At 41.7% G+C, this 24272-nt stretch overlaps 1 protein-coding gene across 1 annotated transcript in view; it reads left to right on the forward strand.

The window, feature by feature from the left end:
* prex2 (phosphatidylinositol-3,4,5-trisphosphate-dependent Rac exchange factor 2) overlaps positions 1 to 24272 on the forward strand; it is a 94842-nt gene that overhangs the window by 35054 nt on the left and 35516 nt on the right. Inside the window, exons 12-26 of the mRNA XM_067578909.1 lie at positions 3349 to 3449; positions 4457 to 4560; positions 4660 to 4709; positions 7671 to 7746; positions 8820 to 8892; positions 10325 to 10467; positions 10759 to 10851; positions 12034 to 12182; positions 12297 to 12382; positions 14559 to 14695; positions 16364 to 16481; positions 17134 to 17318; positions 18855 to 19016; positions 23454 to 23676; positions 23802 to 24009. Coding sequence (XP_067435010.1) covers positions 3349 to 3449; positions 4457 to 4560; positions 4660 to 4709; positions 7671 to 7746; positions 8820 to 8892; positions 10325 to 10467; positions 10759 to 10851; positions 12034 to 12182; positions 12297 to 12382; positions 14559 to 14695; positions 16364 to 16481; positions 17134 to 17318; positions 18855 to 19016; positions 23454 to 23676; positions 23802 to 24009 — 1908 coding nt within the window. The remainder of the gene's footprint in view (positions 1 to 3348; positions 3450 to 4456; positions 4561 to 4659; positions 4710 to 7670; positions 7747 to 8819; positions 8893 to 10324; positions 10468 to 10758; positions 10852 to 12033; positions 12183 to 12296; positions 12383 to 14558; positions 14696 to 16363; positions 16482 to 17133; positions 17319 to 18854; positions 19017 to 23453; positions 23677 to 23801; positions 24010 to 24272) is intronic.

Here is a 24272-nt window from a genome sequence, read left to right on the forward strand (position 1 = left end):
AGGAGGAATGGATCTGTCAGCTAAAAAGATTAAAAGGATCAAACGTTGGTCATATGTGGGCACCTGGTTGAGTCTGAAGAGATCATATGGTGAGAAAGTAGCTCAGTGAAGCTCCTTATGGAAACATATACCGCTTGGCTAACACCTGGATGACCACTTGTGGGTAAAAGGACATCTCTAGCCCCTCTGTACTTCCCCTGTCTGAGATGATTTTGGAAATGATTACATGTAGGCGTAATTGGTGAATTGGAACCAGCATGGTATGTCTCTGATGAAAGCCACATTGCCTATGCCTTCAGCTCAGCCCACTCCCTCCATTGTGAAATGAGTTTCCTTTATTCTCTTTCCACGCCTTCTCTTTCTTTTTGATTTGTTTTTTAAGACTGAGGGCTATTTCTGGGTCTCGAACTCCTCCCCTTTAACTGGTACAATTGTATTTGTGGTTTGGTTCCTGCAACAGTGTAATTCATCAAAGGAACTGTGTGTGACAGCCACCTAGCTTGCAGTTATCAGCCCATTTGAAACCGAGGATAAACAAACAAAAGAGACTCATAGTGTTTGTCTTTTCCACATGTGACAGACAAAAGTGTCTGTGCTTTGTTGTGATGGATGTTGATGGAAAGGCTTTTAAGAGCTCAATGAAAAGGTTAGACGTCCTGTAAGAAATGCCCTTTATCTTTGTCAGTCTCTGCACTTTTTCATGACATGACTTGGAATACACCCTTTGCTCTATCAGCATACAAAAATGATATATACTTTTCTTTTGAGCACAGAGCTGGGAGAAATATTTCTGCATCAGTTACTGTATTTAAGGATTTTGAGATTTGATTCTAATGTAGAAACATAAAACAATAGTTCGCCATTTTGGGAAATGGGAGATGTGAGAATGGGATAGGGTTAATGGGACAAGCTAACAGTCTTTATGCTTAGATGAGCTAACCAGCTGCTCGCTGTAGCTTTATATTTAGCGGACAGACATGAGAGTGGTATCAATCTTCTCTTGGCAAGAAGTTGAATAAGCATACTTATCAAAAGGTCGAACTATTGTTTTAAATGTGCTTTTCCTGATCTTAAAGTACCTGAAAACATATTTCCCTATAACATTAAATTCTCAAGACTGAATAAGAAACAATCACTGTAGGTATTATTTATTAATCTGCTAATCTGCTTTATCAGGACTCTTTGAGTGTGGTTTGATCAGATTTGACTGACAACATGACAACTTAAGCTTACAATCCCAATAAATGTTCAGTTGTTGCTAAATTCTGATTGGTGCAAGGAAATAAATGACATCATCATTCCAACTGTCCAAACAAGTGACAGGGGTACAAACAAAAAAACACATAAATACAGAAATATCTCATGAGAAATAACAAAAACTGTTCTAACTTTGGCAAAAAATATTGTATTCATGTAGGACCCAAATGCTCATAGTAAGAAGCTGGTTGGCAAAATAGGTTTTCAGGACCTTTAAAGGCAGAAATAAGTTAAATGAAACATGTGAGACCAAGCACCAAATATATCTAAAATATTGTGTTTTTGTCCTCCAGCCACACATGTCGATCTCAATGGCTTGAAACTGTCCATTGCATATGTGACCCTTATATGCTTGAGGCCATGAGAACTACGTAGCCCAAACTTTCAGGGTGTTTTTCCACCCATGGTTAAGGTACAAAGGTTGACAAATTGACATTGTTGTAGACTTGTGTTTCTCTTCTCCTCTCCTCTCCTCTCCTCTCCTCTCCTCTCCTCTCCTCCCATCCCCTCCTGTGTCAGCAGCTCTTCTGTTAGCAACAATATTCAGGCTCCAAGGGCTTTTGGGGGAGACAGGCTTTAAGATGTCACTGTAGCAATTAGCCGCAGGCTCTATTAAAGCCCACACCCTCACTCACACACCTCCCCCGTCCTCCCCCTTCACGCCCTGCACTTAAATCACACTCTGCCAACCATTTTTAAGGTGATATGACTCTCTCATCCTCCTCTTTCCATCCTGTCTCTTGTTTAGTTTTAATTTTTATTCTCTGAGGGTTTCCACTCTGAGAAAAAGTCTGAATTTGTTGGTGAACAGGACTCAAAGGTCAACCTGAGTGTAAAAGTGTCGATTTAGATCAAGTTCAGGTTGATTTTACCCTTAAAACTGCAGGATTTGTTCTGATGAGATGCGGTTTGACAGTTTGATTGATTCCCTACTGATTGTAAAATTGATCAAAGTTGCTCTGGTTGGTTCCTCCGCTCACTGTGTGTGTGTGTGTCTGTGTGTGTGTGTGTCCATACTGCAGCAGCATTGTCCCTGCGCTGCCTGCTGATCAATGAGACGACCCAACAGACATATAATATGAATTCATGTATTCAATTATCAGTGCCCTTTTTTTTCCGCTTGAGCACCTGTACCCTCAAAATGTCTGTACACAGCTCTGTTGAGAGAAAAAGACGTCAAGGATGAGTGGTTAAAGAGTGTACAATGTTCAGCAGGAGGGAGGAGGAGGAAAGACGGGGTGTTTGGTCAGTTGTTTCTCTGAAAACTTTGCTAATTGCTTGCGGCCCTCCTGTTGGCTCCCCGCCGATAACCGTTCGCCTCCATCATGGCCTGGAAGTGAATTCCTAAGAATTCCAATGGTGCTGCTGGCCTTGTTTGTTTGGCTTTTGTGGGGAGACAGGACATCAAGGATGTAATCAGATAGGCTACTGCTGCTCTGCCTGTTCTTCCCGTTCAGTCTCCACTCTCTTTCTTTCTTTTGTCCTCTTACTCTCTCTCTCTCTCTCTCTCTCTCTCTTGCTGTCTATCTCTGAATCACTAAATTGTGGAGAATTATCCCATTTAGCTCATTTGGGCCATCAGAAGATTGGCGGTTGGTTTGTTTCCTCTTCCCAGCTGTAAATGATGCAGAGCAAAAGTTATCTTGCGTTTTCCATCAAGAACATCCCAAGATACAATTAGATACTCTCACATTTGATAGCGTTACATCGTATGTCTAAAATAAATAAAGTCTGAAGCAGACAAAACACACGAACCAAAGCCTGTTAGTTGTTTTAACAAGCAGATGTGGCCCCCAACACTAAATAAATAGTTCCTTTTTGCAAAGACAGTGTTTGTTGCCATAGCCACATCAATTTAAAGTAAATGTTGTTCGTTGAAAGCCTTTTTGGAATAATGGCAAAGGCCACTAGTGTAAGCTTTTCCTATTTTAAGATTATCAAGGGGAAACTTTCTCCTCCCTCCACTCATCACACACATTCTCCTCTATGGGGTGATGATGTATCCCAAGGGATTTTTGGGTATGTTTGTTGTGTTATCCCTGAGTGAATATGTGTGTTTTTATGCCAGCGTTGTGTTTTGTGTATCCCCAGTGAGTTTGTGTCTTGGCTGATGGAAATCGATGAGACAGGCAATCCAGAGGAAGGGGTTCATCTGGGTCAAGCTCTGCTGGAGAATGGCATCATCCACCATGGTGGGTTCTCATAGTTTTCTCCTCCCCGCTCTCCAGCTCAGACTTGCTTTATCATCCTTTCCTGTTTTGTATCTAAAACAAAATCTACCCCTAATTTAGACTAATTTACTCTGTGCTTCACGGTGTAGAGCATGCAAATGCCTGCCGTTGCCTAACCTAATCTCTAGCCATGTTTAATGAATGTTCCTCATCCTGCAAGTAGTTTCACAATACTTTCTCTTGCTGAAGCCTAGAATGTAGTGTAGATGCAGCTGTCTTACTTATTTCTTAGCAGGTGTCCCATTTAAACACTCCCTTGACACAATGTTTAGGTAAGGGATTATAAATATTAATCTCTTCTAGCCATAATGTTTGTGTAATATTTGCTCAGTGGCTGTTTTGTGGTTTTGGGTAACAAGTGTGTTTAGCGCATGAGGCTTAAGCTGGCTAATGCTTTGCATTCACACTAAATGGCGCGTACCGCTCTGCATGTATATTTTCCTCAAAAGAGTAGGGCCTCAAGCCAAGTTGTATCTTAAATCACTCAGGGGTGCTTTATTGCTTCCTCACAGAGAAATGAGATTGGGCTTTAGAGCTGTTCCTGACAGAGAGGAATAACTCCGAACCCCTCCGAGCTCTCACAGTGCAGTTAGAAGTCCCCATGTGAAAAATGATAGAATATCTTTTCATAAAAACCTTTAATGGAACCTGCCTCGCTGCGGCCAAGAATACAGAGCCAACTGTTATTACTGGGAGGAGGGTCCTTTACAAAGTCCCCTCAAGCAAGAGCAGCAGGGAGCTCTGCACTGCGATGTTATCTGTGACCACTCTGTATGAGGTTTGAGTCTTCCTCTTGTCTGGAAAGCTTGTTCCACTATGTGACCCTGCTTGGCTTGAATATGTCTTTAAACCTCTTATGCTTTCCAATTTTAAGCAAGGATGAATAAGGCTCCCTCAGGGTCTGAGACTTTCATTTTGGCACATTGCATCTCAAAAAAATCTCCTTATGTTCTGAATTGCATTTTTAGTCACAGACAAACACCAGTTCAAACCTGAGCCTGTACTGTACCGCTTTCGCTACGACGATGGCACCTACCACCCAAGAAGTGACATGCATGATGTCATATCAAAGGTAACTGTGCTACAGCAGAGTCTAATTTAATTAGAATTACATTTTACACACCTATCACTGAAATAACCAAAATTTGTTTGTTTGTCTTGTTTATCTCAGGGTGTTCGGCTCTTCTGCCGCCTTCACAGCCTCTTCACTCCTGTCATCAGGTAGGCAGCCATTTTCTTTTCCAGTCCATTGCAAGCCGTCCAGGTGGGGCTCCAGTAGCATAACATCTGGCTCTTGCTCCTAAAAATAGCTCTGCCGCAAAGTAACCACAGTGGAGGAGAGAAATATCACAGTGAGCTATGAGCTCATTGTTCTTAAAGAGGAAATGACTTAGAAAAATTTGGCACAGATGGTGATGGAGTGCAGCATGGCCTGTGGGTGATCGTGCTTGGCAGGTTTTATCTGCCCGGTCTCAAAACACAGATGTGGCGAGGAAGATTGAGTCTACAAAATGTCACAAGTAGTTTGGATACATGTGGTTAACACTGTGACCAATATCTCTGTTTGCTTTTGAAAGTTTCATGTTAATTTTTAGCCTCAAAAGATGTTTTGTCACCTGTTTCTTAATTTGATCTAACGGTGAATTCTGGGCATTTTCTTCATCACAGCTACAACTAGCATCATGTCTGTTATAAAGCATTCAATGGAGGCCATTCAGTCACAATACACAGGTCTTAAACATTTTGCTGACTGTGAACCAACAGCATATTGATCCTGTGCTCTGACAGGCCTGACACAGAGCTGGCAAAACATTGATTGCACTTCTTCAACATAAAACATGATGCAAAACAGCCATATTGATATCTGATGATCAGCACTGCGTTTTCAGGCCGTCTGTGGTATTATTCAGGAATAATAATAAGTAAATTCCCGGTTTGCCAATTGTTAACACATGGAAACTGATACATCCAGCATGCTCATGAAATTGTCACTTAATCCCAGATGCAAAACAGGTGATTTTTGCACATGTAAGAAAACATTCCCTTGTCTAACAGAGTTAGAAGTGGAGCAGTCTCATTTTATTGGAGTAATTTGCTGGCATGCTTTGGTTTCTCGTTGTTGTTCTTCTAAATTCCATTTCAACAGTGTTTGAGGTTCAGGCTGCTGATGCGTTTTACCGCAAAGCACCGCATCTAGGTTAGCTGTTTGTGTTGGATTTGAAATGGCCTGAAGAAAAGCTTTAATTTCACACCAATAAAATGGTGCTATAGCTGGAGGGGGAACTGTGATGCTCCGTTTATTCCAGCACTGAAGCTTTTCTGTGTTTGTTTGATCCAACTACTAAAAAGCCTAAAGGGTGATTTTGTGTATGTGTGTGTCAGCGTTCAGCTGGTGTTTGTATTGGGGCCAAACCTCTTAACCTAAAAACTTTTCTCACTGCGTGTCTTCGTACTACAGTCGTGTGTGCCGTTAACCAGCATATCTGTTCAGTGCGTTCTCATTGAGAACTCAGTACAATACATCACAGGGCCTGGGAATGCCAGAGTTTAATTGGAGCAACCAGCCCCTGCCTAATTAGGTGGAATTTCCTGGCAGAGTGAGATAGATGAGGCGAAGTGGGGAACGCGCACTAAGCTGCCCCCGTGCCCCCAGGAAGCTTCTGTGCCCCCCTTATGGCCCTGTTTTCCTCACAAGAAAGCTGGAATCCATCCTGTTTCAGGGGATCTGATTGCGCAGTTTGAAATGTCCATGGGCAAATACTGTGCACACACAGTTACACATTGAAGTATGAATGAGAAAGATCTTTCAATATGCTCACAGTAAGGTTGCAAAACCCTCACAATGCAGCGAAGGTCACTCATAAACTATCCTCATGCATTTCAACTCAACATCTGAGAAATATTGACAACTTTTCTTTATTTTGCGAGTGAATCCTCCAGAAGCGCATGTGTAGGATTTTCAAAAATAATAACAAACAATATGGTGCACAGCACTTGAGTAATTCATCAGGACTAAAGCAGTTGATTAAAGCTTGAACTTTTAGCATGCTCTGTATAATATATCCCAGAGAATGCTTTGAAAACACAACATTTGCCTACATCATCCATTTACCCCTTGCCAAATGTCAAGGCAAACTTTTCTCTTTGGACAGCAAGTTAAAAACCACCTCTCTGACCTTTCCCTCTGTGAGTCCTCAAACTACTGTTTCCTCATGCCGGACATATGGCTGCCCACTGGACCGCTGTTTACCCCCCATTTTTCACTCTGACAGCCTCACTGTGCACCAGCCGCTGTAGCCCCAATCCCCCTGGCTCTAGTATCCCATTCAGGGGAAAAAGGGTGCCTCTTGCTACTTCTGGTCCATGTGGTTTGTGCATGGCACGTCAGGGCAACGTGCCTCACCGGGTAATACCAACCATCCTCATCACAGACCAAAACGGGCTGTCAAATACAGTTACGCAACAGAATGTTCCATTGTAGAGGAAACAGGGCAGCGTTTGGCCTCTCACGCTTCATTCTGAAGAGCTCCAGACAGCTGAGATTGGACTTTAACTTGGCTCACATGTCATGTTTGACTTGTCTGAACTGTGTGTGTGTGCGAGACTGGCATGTGCATGTGCGGTTGTGTCTGAGTGAGTGTTTGCATGTGGTGGAAGCGGTGGAGTGGTATAAGTCACGGTGGTTCTGGACTTTCCCGGGCCTGCAGCTCGGCCCCTACTCCCCAGGGAGGCCCCTGTGTTCATGGGAAAGTCACGGCTCCATTTCAGAAGGCATTCTCGCTGTCTGGCAGAGTGCGGCCATGTGGGTAACGCTGAGAACATCAACACCAGACTGACATGGGGCACCCCAGGGCCAAACACTGCTGAGGCCGTTACCAGCCATCCAGTGTGGAATGCTGTTTTGCTGTCACCAACTGTCAGAAACTCACTCAGATTTATGACGCAACTGCCAGTGCTTGAAAAGTGACCACGCCTTGCTGACAGTAGAAATTATTAGTCCTCTTTTAGACACTGTGTTTAAATAGACCAAGCAATTACTACTATACATGTTCACCATGTGGGTTCATTACAGTAACCGTGAATCAAAGAGTTGAATAGTAAAATGGCAAAGCTCAAGTTTTAAGGTAGAGTTTTGTTCTCTTAATTCTTCTAATGAAGTTTTCTTCTTTTGCCTCTATCCAGGGATAAGGATTATCATTTGAGGACCTACAAATCAGTGGTGATGGCAAACAAGCTGATAGACTGGCTTATAGCACAGGTAAGCCCTAAAACTGCTTCAACTACAGCAAAGGAAGATCAATATTATCATATATATATTTTCAGGGGATTCGTATCATATAATAGTGTTTGCTTGTACTATCATCATGGTATTGCTAAGTAAATTATTCAAAAGTTGAGAGTTTTGTTTAATAAAGTACATAACTTGGAACACAGTTCATTGCACTGAACATCAGTTTGATTTTTCTGAGGGTAGTTTTTCATCCACACTGTGATATATATAGCGATGATGGAAAAATTTTATGGTGATATTAATTTCCGCCATGTCATCCAGGCCTAATCCACAACATGTTGTTCTAAATCACCTGCTGGTGTTCGACCATATTGAAAACACATTTCCCTCCTCCTCCTCCGGAAACTCAAAGATGTTGAAAGAAGGTGCGAGGAAGAGGGAAAGACAGAAAGATGGAAGTGACTGTTGTCATAACAAGCCGGTCACTTCAAATGTGCAACAGAGGAAAGAAACTAAGACAACAAAGCGTTTCTTGCCATGGCTCTCAGCGGAGCCAAAAGGAAATGAAGAAAGAAAAGCGGAATTGATTTGACGGCTAAGCTTTATTGACTTTGACAGGAAGCTTTGAGGTTGACAGATTGATAGTCCTGTCCAGGATGACAACAAAGAAATTAAATGTATATGCCGACCGCCACAGAATCAATGAAAAACATCACATATTTGTGTGTGCATATGTGTGTGTGTGTGGTCGTCCATATGAATGTGTTTGGCCCGGGACAGCGGAAAAGCTGTCGTTCCTTCAGCAGGACTTCAAGAGCTGTCACACTATGCTGTCTAGACATGATTTTGGCTGTGTTCAAGATGGAGTATAGTGTGGCTCTGCTGGTCTTTGGGCTTTTTTATGTGAGAACAAAGGGGTGGGGAGGGGTTGAGTGTGACATTTTGACTGCTCTCTAAAAACACAATGTCCTTTGCTCTTTGTCTCGTTTTACTTTACTTTTGCTTTTTCTTTCTATTTTCACTCATTTACTCACTCTCTCCATGCTTAATTCTGTCTCTTTTTTTCCTCTGTGTCCACTCTTTCTTTTCTTCTGGTGCAGGGGGACTGCAGAACGAGAGAGGAAGCGCTGATCTTGGGGGTGGAGTTGTGCGACAATGGCTTCATGCATCACGGTACAGCACTTTTCACTTTTGAGGATTTTAGCAGACCGAAAAAATAACTACTGATCGTGCTGCTCACAAAACCGTGGAATCCTCTCCATCATTGACTAAATGAGAGTTGACTGCTTTGGAGAAACCGCGCAGAGGGCGCCTGGCATTTAGCATCCTGTTTTAGAACACAACCACTCTTGTTCTCTTTCCATTTCTACTTATAATCCCTTTGACATGCTACAGGAATAGAACGTATTTCCAATGCAGAATGCATTGAATCTATGCGTGTGTGTGTGTGTGTGTGTGTACGTATGTGTGTGTGTGTGTGGTTTGGGTTATTTGTTCATACATACTATCATTAACTTAATGCATACAGTAAGTGAAGTGTATAGTACATGCATGGTTTGCTTTTGCTGTGAGAACTTGGCAGATAACACATGGATGTTTGTCAGTTTAAGTGCAAATGGTCAGTAGCCATGGTTACAGTTTGTTTACGAGGCTGTCGGGCTTGTTTTTAACTCTGTGCTCCCCTCATTGCCAAAGTCCACATCATACACACTACAGTATGAGTCACAGTGTGTCTCCTTGTACCCCCATGATGTAACCACTCCAAACTACCCACAGTTCAAGCCTCACACTACAAATTACCAGCACATATATGGAACATAACAGCCCCAACCATCAAACTTCTTCTCACTTCCACAGCCTACAGGGTAATTTGACCATTCGTGCCAGTGAGTTATTTGGCCTGATGATGTAGCTATTAAAACTATTGGCGCTATATCTGATCTTGAGGGGAATGAAGTGAGGGAATGTTAGAAGGAAACTCTGTTTTTCCCCTCAGGGCTATTTATTATTTGAAAACCGAAGTCTTGGTGAAGGCGTTATGTTGCTGTGGAGACTGGGTTCATTCAAAAGTGATATTTTACTGTGAAAGCGTGGTCTCCCACTCTCTCTCACAATGTGGATTCCTGCAATTGGTGTCCATGTGTTTTAGTGCACAGGCATGAATCATACACTGATGGTCCATGTGGAAGTTTTCAATTAGCCATTAAAAGAGTGAACTAGAACATTTTTATATTTTTTTAAAACAGTTGCCTTGAAGGAAAATACCCCTAGTTTTGCATGTTTTAGCCTATTTGTGACACATTGTGCAAACTGCCTTTTTTCAACCTTTTCAGGCACCTTTCCATTTTATTCATTGTTTTTTTATTCATTATTTATTTCACCGGACATCTGAAACTTTGTTTGAGTTGTATAATTGCTCATGGTAACATACACATTTCATTATAGTGATGAGGTAATGCAGTGCAGACTTGACTGAGCCGTAGTTAAGGAGTTCAACTTTCAATCACACTTGAATTCTATACAGTCTGTTTGCCAGAAATATCATTATTCAGCAAGTTTCATTTTCATTTTCATTCCATCATTACTTTGTTGTTACCTCCTTCAGTGTTGGAAAAGAGTGAATTCAAGGACGAGCCCTTGCTGTTTCGTTTCTTTGCTGATGAGGAGATGGAGGGCTCCAACACCAAACACAAACCCATAAAGCACGACCTGAAAATAGTTGAGAACGTCATCTCCAAGTCTCTCCTGGTGAGTGCTTCCTTATTGATTGATTAGCTCTCAGTCTGTCTAATATGCTACAACTTTGCTATAATGTACCCACAACTCGGAGCAAACCAAAGGCACACTTAATTATTAGGAAGCACAGAGCTGTGAAAAGAAGTCATAACACTGCAAAAGTCCATTTTATACCTCAGTAAGCATTCTTTTCATAGGAGTGAGCAAATACCATCATGTGTGCTATCTGTCTATACCAGTTTGTGAGAATGTCTTGGTCTACTGGCTTGGGATTTTGCTGATGGGGGACATGTCTTTTTCCAGATAAGACCCAGTGATGGAGGCTACGGCTTTACCCTGGAAGAGAGGAACAGAGTCCCTATCATCAAATCTGTGGAGAAGGGCTCCCCAGCTGAGGTGAGAACACACACACATACATGCAAGTCCCCAAATTTAACAATATAATATATAATAATAATATCAGTCCCCTGTTGATCCAGCACCTCTAAAAGTTTTTGGGATGTGTTTGCTCTAGACTCAGTTGGTTTTGTTTGTGGCAAATATGGCTACCAAGAGTTCTTGGTATCTTGTGTTGCTTCTCATGTGGCAGATCAGGATTATATCAAATTGGATACAGCACTGCTAATGTGATAGCTTCCTACATTTAGGACTTTCCAGTTCTCTCTGTTACTTAAATGTCAGCACTGTCAAAACCATAGACTTGGGTCCAGATGGTTTACAATTCAATGTCAGCTGCAGAAATTCACATTTCAAAGTTCACCAAAGTTGAACTCTAAGCATTTTGTGGATTTCCTTTGTGTCTGTAAGCAAATCCAGCAACAATTTTATTGTTGTTTTTATTAACTGTGCTGAACTGGGACCCTACTCAGTGGATTGACCTTTTGTGACTATTTATTTACCATCATTCCGCTGAGTCTGGTTTTGTTTTCCAGAAGCTAGTGATGCCTTTATAGCGGATCAGCGGCAGTCAGCGGAAGCCTTTTGTTGTTACGTTATGGTTTGATCATCAGTCATAAAGAATACAAGCCTTTAACTGTTTGCTCCTAAACTAAATCAGGTTTATGGTTAGGGACACTGATGCTAACATTAGAAGCATTTTCGTGCAGAAATAGAGCACATTAAATGGCGCCATAGTTTTGAGGTCTCCTTTGGTGTTTAGCTTTGATCTGCTAGATGAAAATGGCACAAAGAAGTTTCAAGGCAAATGTGATCAATCTGAGCGCGCGACCCATAATTCCCTCCAGCCCTGAAGTAGCACTGTGTGCCTGGAAGGTCTGGATTGCATAGAAACTGGCGTTGTGTGTGTCTGTGTGTGTTTGCTTTCAAATATTCAATCTGGGACAATGAAATCCGCAACAGGATCCAGCTGTATACCCATAGATAAAAGCTGTCCCATGTTGTCTCTCATGAGAGTGTGTACCCTTTGCTTTGTGATATATTGAATTTCTATTGGAGTATTGTTATTTCTATACCAAAAAAGTTTACTTGGGCCTAAAAAATGACATGCATCTCAAATGATCTCAACTCTAATTATAATATTGTGCCTTTCTTTTCCATTTGATTATATTCTATCGTAAGATGGCTGGTCTGGAGGTGGGGAAGAAGTTGTTTGCCATAAATGGAGACCTAGTGTTCCTCAGGCCTTTCTCTGAAGTAGAGATCCTCCTCAGGCAATGTTTCAACAGCAAGGGACCCCTCAGGGTGCTGGTTAGCACCAAGCCAAGAGAGTAAGTCAGATCTGTATATGCATGTGCGCATGTATAAAGCTACTATTGTAGAGCTACTGTCAAAGTCATGTAGTATCAGCCTGATGCATTGCCCTTTTCCCCTGCTGTGTTTAGGACAGTAAAGATCCCAGATTCAGCTGATGGCTTGGGGTTCCAGATTCGTGGCTTCGGTCCTTCTGTGGTCCATGCCGTTGGAAGAGGTAAGAGGGCACTGCTGCCACCACTTGACCTTTCTGTTATTGTGGCACAGCTGGCAAGCAGCTGGCATGTCAGTCTTTGGGTGTGTGCGTGACTTGGCCACAAAAGGCCCATTTATCCCCCTCATGCTCTCTCTATGTGGCTCAGCTGGTTGGTTAATGGTGCTGCCAAAACTGTGAATTAGCTGTTTATCAGCCACTTTCCACATTACAATGATTTCCATGTACCCATTCACATTTTTCTTGCCCATTTAACTTCTTTGTGTGATGGAGAAGCATTCAGCATATTTTTCTGGTCCACATTTACCCATTTACAGTCCCTCCTTTTCTCCTTTTACCTAACACAGGGTGTTTTGTAGCACTTCTACTGCTACTGCTCAGAGCTGGCACAAGATAGGGTCCAATCAAAAAACAATCCATGGCCTTGTCTGGCTGTTCTCAGGGGAATTGAATCTTGTTTTTTTTCCTTAAGCAATCTGAGCGGGATAGCAGGGTAGAAATATGCTGTGTATATGCATGCGTGTGTGTAAGTGTGTGTTGGCTTGATGGTGTGGTTGCCTGGGAACCTGCTGTGTGTTTAAATAGATGTTCTGATCCCCCGAGACAAAGCTTATGATGTAGGAGGTGTCTAATCCTTTAGATTGTCATAACAGCTGCTGTCCCCTGGTGTCTGAGGTCAACCGGAGCAGGTAATACCAATTAGAGTTATAGAAACAGGAACTGAGAAAGAGGAAGAGTTGAGACAGGGACAGAGAGATGGCTTCATCATTAAATTAATTCTAGGTGCGAATTCACTATATTCTCATTATTTTATATTGGCACTGTTCTTTGTGATAAGCTGTCATTCCTGTGATGCTACACTACTCCTCTTTGAGATCACAGTTTTTTTCTTAATTTTTCTTGATGAATTTCGTAGTACTAACTTTAGCCATGCTAGCCAGAGAGTTGGTCAACCGCTTTGGTTGAAACTGAAATATCTCAGCATCTACGTGATGGATTGCCCTGACATTTTATACAGACATTCATGGTTCCCAGAGGTCTCCTAAAGACTATGGTCATCCCCTTATGTTTCCTGTAGCGTCACCATGAATTTAGGGTTGGTTTTGAGTAAAATGTCTCCATAAGAATCGAATGGATTGTCATGAAATTTGGTACAGACATTCATGTCCCCCTCAGGATGAATTGCACTTGGGTGATCCTTGTATTTTCATCTAGCACCATTCTCAACTCAAAATTTAAACCAATACTTTGGTTTATGACCAAATACCTGCAAAACGAATGGCATCAGCCTCAAGTGTACTTTTTGTTTAGTGCTAATTAGCAATTCCTAATACTAAACTAGTATGCTGAACATGATAAACATTATAATTGCTAAACATCAGCATATTAGCATTAGCTTAGTCTTATTCCCCGAAGCAGCATTGATGCTTTAACCATCTCATTTTATTGGAAATAAAAAACTTCATATCCTGTGCACCAGAGGATATTTTTGAAGAGAAACCTACCTGACTTTGGATGATAGATAGAACATGCATGCTATTGACTTTTGTGTTCAGTCTGTGATAAGGAAGCAAAAATAGACACACATACAGACACAATATGAAGAGATGCAACACAATAATACATAGTATGTCAGAGGCTTGTATCTTGTAAAGTACTTGTTTGTGTCATTTTGTATTATTGTTTAGTACAGTACTCTTTCTTTTTCTTGTAGATATACCTATTTAAAAGACAGTAAAAGCAGTTGTAATTTCATTCTTACGACACTAGGCTAGAGGAATACAGATTCTGTATATTGCAATGTAACGTATGCATGGTGTGTGTTGAAGGAGCTATGACAACAGGAAGAATATTTAGTCTGTCATGCACTTCCTTCTGATAGCTGTAAACCTTGAAGCTCTCTTATGGTTTGAATCACGTCCCTCAGTGAGGCCCTCGTCTACCCCAGATAAACAATTTCCCTCCTCTCCACGCTCTCTCTCACACTTCTCCTGAGCTGCCAAAACAGGAAACAAAGTTGTAAATACAACGAAAAAAAAAAAGGAATGTTGTCCAACCCAATTTTGTGTACAGGATGTGGAATATGTGACTTGCAGCTTGCACCTGCATGAGAATGTGCAGTAGTTATTGCCCTTGACACCTCTAATTTCTCTTTGCCCGTCTCTCTGTCTCACGCCAGGCACGGTGGCAGCCATTGCTGGTCTCCACCCAGGTCAATGCATCATCAAGGTGAATGGCATCAATGTAAGCAAGGAAAGCCACGCCAGCGTCATTGCTCATGTCACAGCATGCAGGAAGTACAGGCGACCCACACAGGTAAGAAGGGAAAGGCAGCTCTCCAAATGTTTTTTTTGGGGGGGGGGTGAGTTTACCCAATATTTGAGGTGATATGCTTTTCCAAGAAAAAAATCATAATACACATCATTCCTACAATACTTGGTAAAACTGAGCAGTGGTATGAAACTGAAAAATGAATAAACAGAAATAGTCCTCTAAGAAAACACAAATTCTTTTCTGTGATTATGTTTGCCTTGGCCTTTTCATGATCCCTTACCGGAGGTCACACTTTCATCTCCCATGACTTCACAGCCAGAGAGTTAAAATAATCTGAGTTGTACTGTCTGATGATTGATCTGTTAGTTATGTAATGGTATTGAAAGTAGTAAAAGTGTGTGAGATTGTAGAAGAGCAAAAAACAGATAAGAGAGGAAACAAAGATTGGTTGACCGTGAGAAGCAACGTAGCATAAAGGCGTCCTAGCTCCAGTTTACCTTCATATCTCTCTTTCTGTTTCTCTCTCTGACTCCCTCTTTTCTTCTCTTGGGTCATTACGCAGAAATAATAGTAGTTTTGGCTCCTCCAGCACTGACCCCTGGCTCACAGTGGTGGGCCTGCTGTGGGAGACTGGCAGACTGCAAAGAGAGGTGGGAAAGGATCTGGGGGTGGCTGGGGCTCAGGGTGGGAGAGAGTGCTGGAGGGAGGTTTGTTGGAGGCAAAGGGGATAGCCCTGCCAGTTTTTTTCTTTTTCTGGGAGAGTGGTTGACAGGAGACAATTATATGAGGAGAGAGCAAGCTCAGTCCACCTGTTGAAGGTGGGAAAGTTGTGTGAAAATAGAGACCCAAGGGTGTGTGTATGGTCTGAGTTAGTCTAGTGTGTCACTATAATTGAGCCCCACTGGGACTTAAGGCTTAATGAAGCACTACAGGTTTCCAACACTACTGGAGATCTGGTTTACATCAAGTATGGACATGGGGGAACCGCCCTCTCTTTCTCTGTCTGTTTTTCTGTGTGTGTGTGTGTGTTTTAGTTGTACACTAGAAGACCACAGACCAGTAGGCAGGCACAGCATGCAACATTGGCAGGAAACCCACTGTGGGCTTGGGTGTGTAGAGGAGAGAGCACACCAGACAGATACACACACACACACACACACACACACACACACACACACGCAGGGCTGTGCAGCACGCTAGAGTGGGTTGATGAGATTGGCATGGGTTTGCTTTCGCGGTCTCACCAAGTACCATGTTTCCATATGTTTGTGAAGGCTTTTCACTGTATGCTCTGCCAACCCAACAGTGACACTGTACACCATATCTGGGCAGAATCACGCACGCAGCATCAAACCCAAACCTCAGCTTGTTTACACACACACACACACACACATACACACACACACAAGGGTTCTGCGTGTTCAGAGTTATATCTTTTCTAATCTCCTCGTCTTTCTAGCTGCAGAAATGCCACCTGTTAACCATGAGGAGACTGATTTGTGTTGACAGTTGTGTGCATGTGTGACTGTAATGGTTCCAGTCGATTTAATTCTATGAGAATACACACTGACCTTTTACAGTTCAATATAAGTTCAAAATATAAACAGAAAAAAAGAGATCATTTTATAAAGACAAAACATTCAGTTTCAATTATTTCTTATTAATTAGTACGATTCAAAAACATTAACATTTTATTGTATTCCAATGCAGCAAGATACCATTAAGTGGGTGTACAACAACAGTGAAAGCGCCCAGGAGGACAACCAGAAAACGAACCAGAAACCCACCCCTGAGGAGAATGGAGACGGCTTTGAGTGCAAAGTAGAAGGTGACCACACATGCACACACAGTGTCGATGGAACTACATGAGAATTACTCATTTGGGAAAAGAAATTCAACTCAAGGTGTCTGTGATGTAACACAGGCTGGTTCACGGGAACATAAACCCTGTTGCCTTCTCCAGTTAACAAGTCAGACACAGCTCCAAACGGCCTCATCTGGAGTGTGTTAGCCTGAGAACAGCCGCCTACTCTGGCTCTTCAAGTGTTAATTCTCCCCTACAATTTATGGATCCCAATGAGAAAGTAAAACAGGAAAGCAATTCCCTTCATAGCAAACAGCTCTGGAGCAGGATTTATTGCTGTATTAAGTCATCGCGTTAGCATTGGCCCGATTAACTTAATGCTCTTGGAATTGCTCATCATTTACGGAGGGAGATGGAAGAAAACCATGAGCAAAGGGTCTTCCTCCAAAATGAACTGCAGATTTGGTGGTCTCAGGCCTCCTACAGTGCCGAGTGTGTGATGATGAAAACACTTCCATTGCAACCATACATTTTGTGGTAAAGATAGGGATTCTTTAGAATGTAACTAGCACATATTTTTGTGATTTGTGAATGTGTGCTGCCATGTTTTCGTGCAAGTTAACAGCGATCGTCTTAACCACTGTCTCTTTGTTCCTCTGTATTTCTACAATCTCAGAGGTAATGGACAAATTCAACACGATAGCCATCATTGACGGCAAGAAAGACCATGTCAGCCTGACAGTAGACAACGTCCACCTGGAGTATGGAGTAGTGTACGAGTACGACAGCACAGCTGGCATCAAGTGCCATGTTATGGAAAAGATGGTCGAGCCCAAGGGATTCTTCAGCCTCACTGCCAAGGTATTACATCCATTCAGTTAGATCAGAATTTAAGTGGGAGGAATGTGAACAATACCATCTGGAATTTATATCACAATATATTGTCACAATTCTGGCACAATATATTGTGTATGGATAAGCATTTTAAATACATCACTACGTGACAGCTTCTTTCTAATTCTGGCTTGCTTATTATATGTTTGTCAAGATTAATTCCAGTTTCACCAGTAAAAGATTTTGGAGTTCTGAATTGGATTTTAGGGTAATTGGTTGAAGATTTCAGATTAATTATATGGAATTCAGACTAGAGAGAAGACAAAAAAAGACAGAAAGGGAGAATTGTGCTGTTGGTGTTCAGCACCTCAGTGCTTCTGTTGCTCACCAGGATATAGAGGAGCTGTACAAAATGAAAGTTATTTTATTTCTTTTTATATTTTTGTTTGGTGATTTGGAGGTTTCGGTCTCAATCTCAGTAGGGTTTATAATCAAGCAGATTCTGATTGATAATTAAGATGGACTTTGTTTCAACTGATCACACAAATACCACATCGTTTTTTTATCTTCAGCAGAGACAAGACTCCGCAGCAAACAGCTCTCTTGCTGAGTAGATCGAGGGCCTTGATGCTAGTTTAAACAGCTTTTTTGACAGCTTCATTTTAGTCACGTTAGTTCCCAGCTGTGTTAAGTGCATGCTTTTTACATCCCAGCGGTGATGTTCACAGAATGATCATTATTGATTTAAGATGACAAAGAGGAAAAAGAAGATTCACTCAGACATAGATGCACACATGCTGGTGAGCAGAAGAAAAACATGAATTGTGGCATCTTGCTGCCAAATTCCGTGATGAACAACATCTCTCTTGTTCATGGTAAATTATCAGAGATCACAAGTTGTGCTCATGTCTTAAACTGATCTAGATTTACAACCCTTGTGTTCTAAAGTCTTTAAAAGCATGATTTTAAATGAAACCCAATGACATTTAAAAAAATAAAACTTGCCATTTCCTCTCAGACTGTAAGTTGTTTCCAAATTCTTGCAAAGTGAAAGTTAGTATTATTATAAACATCTGCCCCAGCAGTCCACATTGTCCTCCGAGATCTGTGTGATGTTGAATTTTAATATCGCTGGTGCTGTCAGAGCGAATGCGTTTTCATGTGCTTCCATCTCTTTCTGCTGTTAAAGTTCATCCTCTGCTTTTCTCTCTCCTCCACTGGGCACCTCATTAAGACAGCTCAGAGGTTTCTGTTGCTCTTCCTCCTCAGACTTAATCTCTGATCTGGAAAGTCAGAGCCTACATACGTACAGCATATGTATCACAATCTGGGTTTAATCTCCATGGATTCATGAATAGCACATGGAAATTTCTGATATTAACAATTCAACTGCTCATTAAATGCTGTAGAGAAATCAGCCTTCCAGCCAAATCTTATTTTGTTTTCCAAAGAAAAAAAGCTTGGTCATCTATTTACATCCCATTAGTTGCTCCAAAAGGGATTTTAGAGGTATTTGCATATCAGTTAATCATCCCTGTCTTTGTTTGCCCTCTCTCTGACCAGATCCTGGAGGCGCTGGCGCGTAATGATGACACACTGGTGCAGATGTGCAACAGGTTGAATTCCAGCTGTGATGTGATCCCGGAGGAGCTGCAGGTACGCTTCAGTGCCATGTGCGGTGAGAGGGTGGAACACATCAACCGGCGAATTACCAACTACAGGAAGGTAAATACACTGTGCTGCATGCTCTGATGATAAAATGAGACTAATTTTAATAGAGGCCCATTATCAGAACTCTGCTATGTATGATATTTCTCTCCACTGCATATATATATATTTTTACACAGCAATGGACTCTGTCTTCTGCAATTATCTGTAGGCTGACAATAATAGAAACAGGATGCAGCTGGTGAAGAAATACCACTTTTACATATTTTTTGCTGTGGTTTTACACAATGGTTGTGCTCCTAAAAGAAAGAGTGGAAATCAAATTTAACCAATTCAGCATACATGCACTGTGACAGGACAGTGTCATTATAGTGATGTCCACTGCACACTGGCTGTGACTGAATAGCATCCCCTTCATAATATACATGGGCAAATAAAGAAAACATACTGAAAGGGCATATATGTATGTATTTGGTGGATGCTGAGTTTTTCACCGTCACGCCGACAGCGAACCCAGAACAGCAATGTCTGAATGCTGCTGTGCAAAAATAAAATCAGCTCCAATTGATCTGCAAGTGGAAGAAGTATTTAGCCAAGAAGTCTGTCATTGACTTGCAAACTTGTCATTGACTTTGTGAATATGTGTGCAATATGTAGTATTATCTTGCTCTTTGTTTGTAATTAGGTTACAGCTGTTTGTTGATGGAGCCCTGCCTTTTCATCACTTTTCATTCATCTGCAATCATTCATCTGTAAGCGTGTGTCTATAGGCAAAACATCCCTGTGCGTGCAAGTGTGCGTGAGAGAGGGAAAGGAAAAGATCTGACTCGACATTAGAGTGGGTCTTGGATTAATTACCAGTCACTTATAAATAGCCCTGCACAGCCACAACCAGGACTTTTGTTTTGTAAGATCCATCCTGCATTGAAGCATTCCTTCTCAGACCCCTAGAGAGAAAGGAGGGGGGAGAGCAAGAGGAAGAATGACAGAGGGGAGCAAGCAATGTAGATAGAGGAAGAATAAAGAGGGAGGAATTGACAGAAAGAGAGGGCCAGAAAGACAGAACAGAGAGATTTTAACCTCAGGCCTGGAAATAAGAATTCCCAAACCTCTAGAGACAGACTGGATATGTGGTGAGACTTTTCACTCTCAAGAGGAGGTCAGCTCATGGTCCATCTGGACCATATCAGCTCGCTTGGAGCAGCAGCTCCATGTTCTAGCTATCTGAGATAACTGAGGAGAAATGTTTGGTTTAAGTTCCTTAGTTAACATATACATTATGTTATGCTTATGTTGCTTGACAGTCCAAGTTGCTAAAAACCGATCCTGCTCATAGCATCTGCTATGTAAAATCCAAGACAGGGTGCAGGCGCTGTGAATGGGAGTTCAAGGAAAGTGCAACCAAACGTTGCAGAGAAAAAATGTGTTTGTGATATTCTGTATCAACTCTATTGGATCCAAGCAGTCCTTGAGGCTCTCTTTGAATTGTGTTTTACATGGAGATGCTATCTTGTAGCACCTTGAGGAAGTTTGTCTGCACAGTTGGGTTGGGCAGAGCAGAGTATCGATGTACAGAATATTCATATATAGCAATAAGCCACCCCCGGAGGATATTTGCATTCATTTAACAGTGAATACAAGGTGCATTTGCTGTTAACTTATCTGAGGAAACCAGTTTTATTTAAACGTGCAGTGCAGAACCTTTACATATAAATGAATGTCTGTTACATTCAAGCTCTTGTCAAACGAGTTCACACAATGCTGATTATGCCTATCACCGCCAGATGAATCTCTCAGTATTTCACAGTATACAGAGTTTTAAAATTTGGTGTTGGTGGCCACGTTCCCGCACTGGCCAGATGAATGCATAGTGTGCATGCTTCCTCTATGGGCAGAGCTTGCGCACCAGAAACTTCCACCGGCTGAGTGGCTAATTTCCAGTTAGCCCTCTGCCAACTTTAATGGGGATAAAATAACTTAATTGTGTGGCTCTTCTAGACTTTCCAAATGTTATCGGACTGAATGGATCAAATTCTTACAGTGAAATGAGTCATTTCGTGGGGATTGTGTGGCACTCAAAACAATTTATCCACTGTTTTACAACCGCAACAGTAGCAACAGAGTAGGCTACGGTGAAGCCTATGTTGACAATGTTTTTGTAATTACTCTCCTTGCCGGAAGGGGGAGACAAAAGTCCCACATTGCAGCTTTAAAGGAAGGCTGTTTTCAGGAAGGTGTGTTTGATAGAACTGTGATGAAAATAAAACCACAACAAATTCATACCATGACCATACATTCTTGAGGAAGTTGAAGTTACAAATCAAATCACACGCAGTAAAATAATGCAGGCTTTCATCATATAATCTTATAATATGATGATATGAGCTTCTATGCATCAGTTCAATTCAAATAAAAAACTATTCCAAGCCTTGAGCTGACAAATGGTTATGTGGGGGTCTGGAGTTTGTCACATATGTGAGTAATGATGATGTTGTGTGTCTGTCTTGGATCTTTGATTTGTGTTAAAAACTTGAGCAGCCACATAAAAAAGGAGGCATGTTAGAAGCTCTGCAGTAATGGATGTTTAGGCTTCTTTTCCAGTGCCAGCTGTCATATATGCAAAACAAAACAGTATATTGAGTTGACAGGTATTCTGTTGTGTGTTTCACGTAGGGCCTTTTATTGCTGTGTGTCATAGAAAATTGATTTTGCAGGGACGTATCATCTTTCAGAGCTTTATTCCAGAATCACAAACGTATGCATACGGACTCAGTGCCTGTGTTAGACAAAGAGCCCCAAACACCAGTCAAACAGTTATTCTTATAGTGGTAGCTGTGTCCGTCACAGAAAGTTTCAGAGCACTCCCTCACCCTTGGAAGATTTGACCTTGGCAATTAATTGGTACAACAGTTGCTCCTTTGTTCATTACTTATCAGTGTTTCTTTCCTGGAGGAGTTCTGCCTCTGCATCCATCTGCTGGGAACTGGGAATTGAAGGTCAAATCACAGCTTCACTTGTGATACATTTGTACACTTTCTCACACAAGGGTTATTGTCAAAGCTGCTTCTTCCAGTAAACATCCTTATCTTGTTTTCTTCCCTTCTAAGGTACTGTGGCAATCTTGTTACCCTCTGATGCATCACTTTAGCTTTGGACTTTGGACAGTTAGCAAGTTTCCTGCTCACACTCCCAAAGACTAAAGGCGCTTTCACACCAAACAGTTTTGGGGACTCCGTGAGAGGAACCGCCCAATCGGGGAGGAGCTCCCCCAAGAACCACATACCTTTAAGGGTTTTTTTTCTGTTTGCACTCTCACTGCCAATAGGAATGCTGATGTGACGTATGCTGGCCAGCACTTGGTATAGAAATGTCACTTCTGTGCGAGATACAACAACAACTAAATGGAGGATGCTGTGATCGGAGAGCTGTTGTTTACTTGGCTAACCTTTTTACATAGGTTTTTAAAAATGGCGGTTGCGGGTGCTGCATTGGCTCATGTGTTCGACCAATCAACGTACACTTATGTTTGGACCAATCAACTTGCATCACTCAAGGTTCCTCTTGTGCTGGGAAAGTACCTACCCTGAAGTAGGAGCTAAAAAACTCCTTCAAAATGGCGTTCTAAGAACTATGATCCTTCCCAGTTCCTGCAGTGTGGACACGATAAGAAGTTTCTTGACTTAATCCAAGAGGTTAGGTGGTGTAGAAATGCAAGAAATTTGTTTTGAATTTCTTTTGGTGAGGGGGCAGTGGGGGTGGCTCATGGATTTCAATCACTGACTTCACAGATTTCAGTCATGTTAACTTGACAGGTACACAATGGTCATTTGTCTAATTTTAGGAATTTGTTGGGTGTTACTCATGGTTTTATTGGTCTTAAGTTATATAGCTCGCCTAAGTAGAGAAAGGTTAGTAAAGTTATTGCAGCATTGCAGCCCTAAACAAGGCCAGAGAGAGGTGGAGTGGGTCAATTTACCACAAACAATGCTCATTTGATTATGAACAAAAATAAGTACTATTAAAATACCCCCCTCAACCCTGATTCCCCCCATGGGAACACTCCAAGCTGAAGTCCAACATTGGCAGCCCTGCAAATATGTGCAATAAAGATATTCAGACTTGATAATATGTGTAGTATGTATAATTTTCCTCACACTGTGCAGGTGAAGTTAAGCTACATAATACTAAGATTCAGACTTTTAAAGCCTGCCTGCTCTAAAATTGTCATTAAAATTCAAAACTATTCAAACATTTGATAACTATTATATTTATTTATTTATTTAAATATTTATTTATAATGATTATAAACCTACCAGCCAGTAGTATCATATGATGGCATTCCCTGCAGTGCAATTATAATGCAAATACTCCCTAGTACAGGTGCCAAATATCTACCCACATTTCTCACAAATTATCTTTTCACTTTACCAACCACATTAAAGCAAACATATTTTATCTCTAAATCATCTGTATCTTTCTTGTTCTTTGTCTCAGTTTGCTCGGGTATTGAAGAACAGGGCATGGCCGACCTTTAAGCAGGCCAAGGGCAAGGTGTCCCCCCTCCACAGCAGCGACTTCTGCCCCACAAACTGTCATATTAATGTGATGGAGGTGTCCTACCCCAAAACCACCACGTCTCTGGGTAGTGCCTTCGGTGTGCAGCTGGACAACAGGAAGAACACACTGGAGAAGGGAGGACGTAGCAGTGCTGAGCAGGGTGAGTTAGCAAAGTGTTCAGCACCTGCACAGTGAAATAATTATGCATATTCATCTGCATGTGCTTTGAAATTCCAGATGCCCACTGGTGCTCTTTTATGTCTGATATGTTTTGTGTTCCATCAGGTAAACTGAACCCCATGGTTAATGTCCAGCACACCATCACCACTATGGCTGCCCCATCAGGTCATAGCCTGGGCAGGACAGAGGGCCACGGCCTTCGCTTTCTGCTCAGAGAAGAAGACCTTCTCACTCTGGATGCTTACCAGAAGCTTCTCCACAAACTCACCACTGTTGTGAAGGAGATGGAGACACATGGTGCCCATATTCATGAGTGAGTATCTATATGTGCACACACACAGTATATACAACACACCTGCACCTACACAGACGTGTTTTTAGAGGTATAAGTGGTCAAATTCGTAAACATAAACACACTCTCACTTGTTTCTCGCAGTCATTCCCATGTGAGACAGAGTTTGTGTTTCATTAAATGTCCTGAGTTTGAGATTAATTTGTTCTAACATATTTCTCACAAACACAGGCTGAAACTGATATATTTTTAAATACTTCAAATCACTTTTTGTTTATGATGGA

The sequence above is a fragment of the Thunnus thynnus genome, chromosome 21 (genome assembly GCF_963924715.1).
Source record: "Thunnus thynnus chromosome 21, fThuThy2.1, whole genome shotgun sequence".
In the NCBI taxonomy this organism is placed as follows: Eukaryota; Metazoa; Chordata; class Actinopteri; order Scombriformes; family Scombridae; genus Thunnus; species Thunnus thynnus.